General features: G+C 33.5%; 1 protein-coding gene across 1 annotated transcript; it reads left to right on the forward strand.

Moving 5' to 3' along the window:
• Positions 1-1,550: 1,550 nt before the first annotated feature.
• Positions 1,551-2,483, forward strand: LOC144241606 (olfactory receptor 2L8-like). Its single transcript, XM_077776185.1, has one exon. It carries the CDS (start codon positions 1,551-1,553, stop codon positions 2,481-2,483), a length of 933 nt encoding a protein of 310 aa, XP_077632311.1.
• The last annotated feature ends 3,792 nt before the right edge of the window (positions 2,484-6,275 follow it).

Below are 6,275 nucleotides of genomic sequence, written 5' to 3' on the forward strand. Positions count from 1 at the left end.
ATGATTTACATTTTATTTAATAGTCTTGAGATATTATTTATTGATAAATATATTGTGAGATCTTTTTGCATCCATTTAGTAGAGACCAGGTGTGAGTTGCTGGGTTGTTGCAGGGCCAGCAAGAATACAGGAAAAGCAGGAGAACAGAGGAAACATGCCCCTAAGGAGAAGATGTAAAATGTGCAACTTTCATCTTAAAACTATTTCTTTAAGCATAAAATAACTTCTTAGATATATTCGCCATCATCTACTGCCTAATAGACATAAAATTCTTGTTTAAATAGCCACCTTGCTGGAAGTTTAGGGTGGCTAACATGTGAGCAATTCTTTCTAATTCATTGTTTTTCATAAGGTAAAGGATCTTTATCTTTTTAGCTTACAATAAATTACTGAAGGTCTGTGAATGTCATTTATTTAAACTTTTTTAATTTTTAAATTTATTTTTGAGATAGATAGAGAGGAGAGACACAGAACATGAGTGGGGGAGGATCAGAGAAAGAAGGAGACACAGAATCTGAAGCCAACTCCAGACTAAACTGTCAGCATAGAATCCCACACAGGACTCAAACTCACAGACCTTGAGATCATGACCTGAGCTGAAGTTGGATACTTTGCCGACTTAGCCACCCAGACACTACATGTCACTACATTTACAATTGTGAGTGATGATCTCAGAATTTTGTTTCAACTTAGCATAATTCCTTATACTTGTCCAGGATGCTAGTGAAATGGAAAATAAGGTTTATATCTGAGTCTTCCCTTCCACTTATGGAAATGGTGCAGAAGGAAAACATTCTATTTCTCTCATCCAGTATGTCACTTCAAATATTATCATTTTTTATCCATGTGCAGTAAAATTAATCTAAAACTTAGATGTCAAAGTTTTCAGGGGGATTGGAAGTAATCATTTTAAGTCAGAGTTTTGTAAATAGATCATGCAGGGGTAATTATTTTTGTTTTAGTGACTAGAAGAATAAATGGGTTAAAAGTAATCTAATAAAATTTTCTCTATGAATTCAAAAATTGTCTACTCTTTCAACATTAAAATAAATATTTAGTGGTTAAAATTGAGCTCCTGCTGGGGAGATCTTTCATTTTAATGAAGTCCTAGGCTAAATGGTATGAAAAAATACACATGAGACAAACCCATATTCATTTGATTGTTATTCAACTTGTGCTTAGTCTTGGCAATAACAATTATGCCTATGTTAAATTAAACTTTAATATTTTAGCTATGTGAATTTATGTAGGGCATAAAATCACTCATATCACATTCAGGTAAGTATTAATATTTACCTTTTATTATTTCATGGATTCTTTACAGAAGATTTTGAATGTATATGCTTTCACCTAAACTTGTGATTTTGTGAAACAACATAGAATTACTTTCTCAAAATAAGAAATATTGAATATTTGTTTAAGGAACTAGACATTTCATGAAAACTTCATAATTAGACTAAAATAATTTGAATAAAATGTAAAAACTCACATTTCTTTATTTTTTCACACTTGAGTTTTTCTCTTTTCTCAAGAAAACCAGTGAATAAAAAATGGAAAATAACAACAAAACATTAACAGGCTTCCTTTTACTGGGGTTGTTTCCACCATCAAGAATTGGATTGTTTCTTTTCATTCTCATTGTTCTCATTTTCCTAATGGCTTTTTTTGGCAACTTGTCCATGTTTTTACTTATCCTTCTGGACACCCATCTCCACACACCTATGTATTTTCTACTTAGTCAGCTGTCCCTCATGGATCTGAACTACATCTCCACCATCGTCCCCAAGATGGCATCCAATTATCTTTTTGGAAACAAGTCTATCTCCTTCATTGGGTGTGGAGTACAGAGCTTCTTCTTCTTGACTTTAGCAGGTGCAGAAGGATTACTATTGGCCTCTATGGCCTATGATCGTTATGTGGCTATTTGCTTTCCTCTTCACTATCCCATTCGTATGAGCAAAAAAGTGTGTGTGCTGATGATAACAGGATCTTGGATAATGGGCTCAATCAACTCCTGTGCCCACACTGTATATGCCCTTCATATACCTTATTGTCGATCCAGGTCCATCAACCATTTCTTCTGTGATGTACCAGCCATGCTGATTCTGGCCTGCATGGACACCTGGGTCTATGAGTACACAGTGTTTGTGAGCACCACAATTTTGATTGCATTTCCTTTCATTGGCATTGCATGTTCCTATGGCCGGGTTCTCCATGCCATCTGCCGCATGCACTCAACAGAAGGAAGGAAGAAGGCCTATTCGACCTGCAGCACACACCTCACTGTGGTGACTTTCTACTATGCACCCTTTGCTTACACTTATCTACGCCCAAGATCGCTGAGATCTCCAACAGAGGACAAGGTTCTGGCTGTCTTCTACACTATTCTAACCCCAATGCTTAACCCTATCATTTATAGCCTGAGAAACAAGGAGGTTATGGGAGCCCTGAGAAGGGTGATTCAGAGGGCCTGCCCTGTATAAATGTAGAAAAAGGTCTCTTTAATCCTTCACCCTTAAAAATACAGCCTTTTCATCTTTTACACTCATTAGGAACAATGCCATTCCAAGATTGAAGACAGGGATTATATTAATCTAGAAAATTAAGATAAATGAAATTTGACAAAACAATTTAATATTCTAATTATTTTTTGTTGTCTTTGTGGTAATTTTTCAATAAATAGAAAGAACATATACTTTCCCTTAGCCTGTGGATATTATTAATACATTGAAATGATAATGGAAATAGTCCAACATGATGGTATTACGTATTAAATAATTCTTATATACTTAGTATGTCTTCCCAAATGGCTAAAATAGGAAAAAAATAACAAAAAATGTTATAACATTCCCAAGTTTCATGTGTGTGTGTGTGTGTGTGTGTTATAGTTTACACTTACCTGGTGAAAAGTGATTCTTCTCTTTCCTTATTTTCAGGGGAAGTGATAGTTATAGAGATTGGGCAAAGAACTCTGAATAGAATTAGACATTCTCACACCACTAAAGAGGAAATACAAGTTTATATATTTTATGATAAGAACACTGGAAGTAACTAGATGAATCCTAAGAAAGCAACTTATAACAGGTCTACGTGATCAGGATAATTAATTGTGATCAGGAAGATGAAAAATAAGACTATGGAAGAATGAGATACATTTTCTAAAAGGATTGATGGGAGTTATATATTGTTTAGTGCAGATTAATCAGTCTGAGCTATTCCCCAATCATCCTACAAAATACTCAACCCAAAAAGCCATTAATTACATTTCCTAAGATAATTTCTGTTATCAGCATTTCACTATATATTTAGTGTTCTTATAATTCTACTGAATGATATTTGGGAGGTTTGGTTTAGTGTTAACCTCTCTGTAACACTATTTTTAATAAATATTCCTGTTTAGTGACTAGCATACAAAGGTATTTCCATTACCTGCAACATAGCTCTACACCTGGGCACTATAAATGAAGAGCTATTACTGTTTATGGAATAAGTCTGCTATGCTCTTTATTTTATAAGAACAGGCGTAAATAAGGAAGCTAGGATTAACATGTAAGAAATGATAAACCCTGTATTATCCAAAGCATCACAGTGATGGATGACTGATATGTTAGAATTGGAATTATATATATTTTTCCCCAAATAGAAGATCTGCATATTAGATTATATACTGTAGTTTTGAATATGTTTGTACTAAAATTGAGTCCTTAGAGATTCACTGTTTGATATCAATGACCAAATGCTCATTTAGCATTACTCTTTACTAGCAAGGTTTTCCAGTTGATTTAATTTAGGATTTGAAATGTAATTAGCTGGGGTTCTTAATTAAAGTAAATTATTTTTTAACATAAATAAAATCAGTACCACATAAGCAGAAAATATTATATTAAAAAGAGTGAGAGAGGCATTGGGTTGTGTCCAACTACTCGATATTGGTTCAGGTCATGATCTCTCAGTTGTAAGATCAAGCCCCACATTAGGCTCTGTACTGAGCATGCCGCCTGCTTGGGATTCTCTCTTTCCCTCTCTCTCTGCCCTTCCCCTTCCCTTGAACTCTTTTCTCTCTTTAAGAAAAAATTAACATTAAAAAAAGCACTGAGACTTTCAGACTCTTCAGAAATGCTGATCCAATAATGTCTGGAAACTACATAACCAAAATCAATTTCCAAAATGTGCCTGAGATGTATTCATATAGCTCATATTATTCACAGCTCAAAAATCCCATGATGAGCTCCTCTGAAAACTTGATGAATTACAATAAATACTTATTTATTATTATTGTGCTGTTTGCTTATTGGATGTACGTATCCTTTGCGTTTTTGAAGATATTCACTCCAAAGTTAGTTTGAAATTTACTAAATAAAGATTTATTAAAAAGTATGAATTTATGCCCTTTCTATAATGAAGAGTCAGATGAAGAAAAGACTATTTATTACTAACATAGACATCAGAACTTTTGTTTCCTAAGACATGTCAAGAAGGAAGTCAGATACATAAGAATGGTCAATGTTCTCTAAACTTTCTTTTGAAACAATTGTTCTGTTTTGTGATGAATATATAAGAAAGACATATTTCAAATATGCAAATGTGATTACATATTTAACAGCCTGTATTGTTTGTTTTTTTGTTGTTTATTTATTTTTGAGACAGAGAGAGACAGGCACGAGCAGGGGAGAGGTAGAGAGAGAGAGAGTAGGAGACAGAGACTCTGAAGCAGGTTCCAGGCTCTGAGCTGTCAGCACAGAACCTGATGTGGGGTTTGAACTCAAGAACCGGGAGATCATGACCTGAGCTGAAGTCAGACGCTTAACCGACTGAGCCATCCAGGAGCCCCCAAAACCTGTATTGTTTAATAAAAACTTCAAATAGATTGAAATAGAATTTTTAAATGTTTATTTTGAAAGAGAGAGAGAGACAGGGGGAGGGTTAGAGAGAGAGAATGGAGAGAATCCTAAGCTGCTTTTGAGCTGTCAGTGCAGAGCCCTACATGGAGCTGCAACTCACAAACCATGTCATCATGTGCTGAGCAAAAACCAAAAGTCAGATGCTTAACCAAATCAGCCACCCAGGCGCCCAAGAACTTTTTAAATAAATACATAGAAACCTCACTGTTATTACTTAGATTTATTTAAAAAGATGAGTTTAAACATATATGTATTAAATTACATGAAATTCATGTAAGTAGAAGTCTATTTTCTCCTACATGTTATTAAGCATTCCAATACCATTTAATAAATAAGTCATCCTTTCTATTTTAGGTTGACTGGGCACTTTTATTAGATATTGTGTTTCTACACACTTGTGATATGATTTTGAGTGCTTCATTTAAAGAAAAAAAATTAAATTTATTTTTGAGAGAGAGAGAGAGAATGAGCAGGGGAGGGGCAGAGTAAGAGGGAGACACAGAATCTGAAGCAGGCTCCAGGCTCTGAACTGTCAGCACTGGGCCTGACGCAGGGTTCAAACTCATGAACCTTGAGAACACAGCCTGAGCTAAAGTTAGAGCTTAAGAAACTTAGCCACCCAGGTGCCCCTTGAATGCTTCACTTTTATTCTCCCTCATTTCTTTATGTTTTTCTACAAATAATTTTTTGTCCTCATTTCTCTAATTACTCACCCTCTCACTTTGGCAAACACCAGTCTGTTTTCTGTATCTATGAACTTATTTTCTTGCTGTGTTTTGTTTTGTTTTTATCTTTCTTGCATAAGTGAGATCATTTGGCATTTGTTTTTCACTTTCTAATATATTTCACATAGAATAATACCTTCAAGATTTAATTCATTTGTCACAAATGGCAAGATTTCATTATCCTTATAAATATATTTAATATAAATATGTAAACATATATATTTCATTTTTATTTAATATGCTATGTGTTACATATAAATATGTATTTATTATATCTATATTTATTACATATATATTTTATATACACATAGGAATATGTATATTCTTATATATATTTACATTTATAATGTCATACTATTATATTCTTTTAAAAAGTATACATATATGTATATGTCTATTTAAACAAACATACCATGTGTATAAGCATATTTCTTTATGTGTATTTAAATACATTTAAATATAGTCTATATAATGTATAGTTAATACATTATATAAAACTATGTAATACATATAATTTATTCACTCAGCCATCAAGGAGTTTTAGGATATTTAGGTTGATTTCTTATCTTAGCTTCTTAGCTACTGTGAATAATGCTGCAATTAACATAGGAATGACCAATGAACATAGGGATGCATAAACCTTTCCAAG

This window comes from Crocuta crocuta, unplaced genomic scaffold (genome assembly GCF_008692635.1).
Source record: "Crocuta crocuta isolate KB4526 unplaced genomic scaffold, BGI_CrCroc_1.0 scaffold441, whole genome shotgun sequence".
NCBI classification, from domain to species: domain Eukaryota; kingdom Metazoa; phylum Chordata; class Mammalia; order Carnivora; family Hyaenidae; genus Crocuta; species Crocuta crocuta.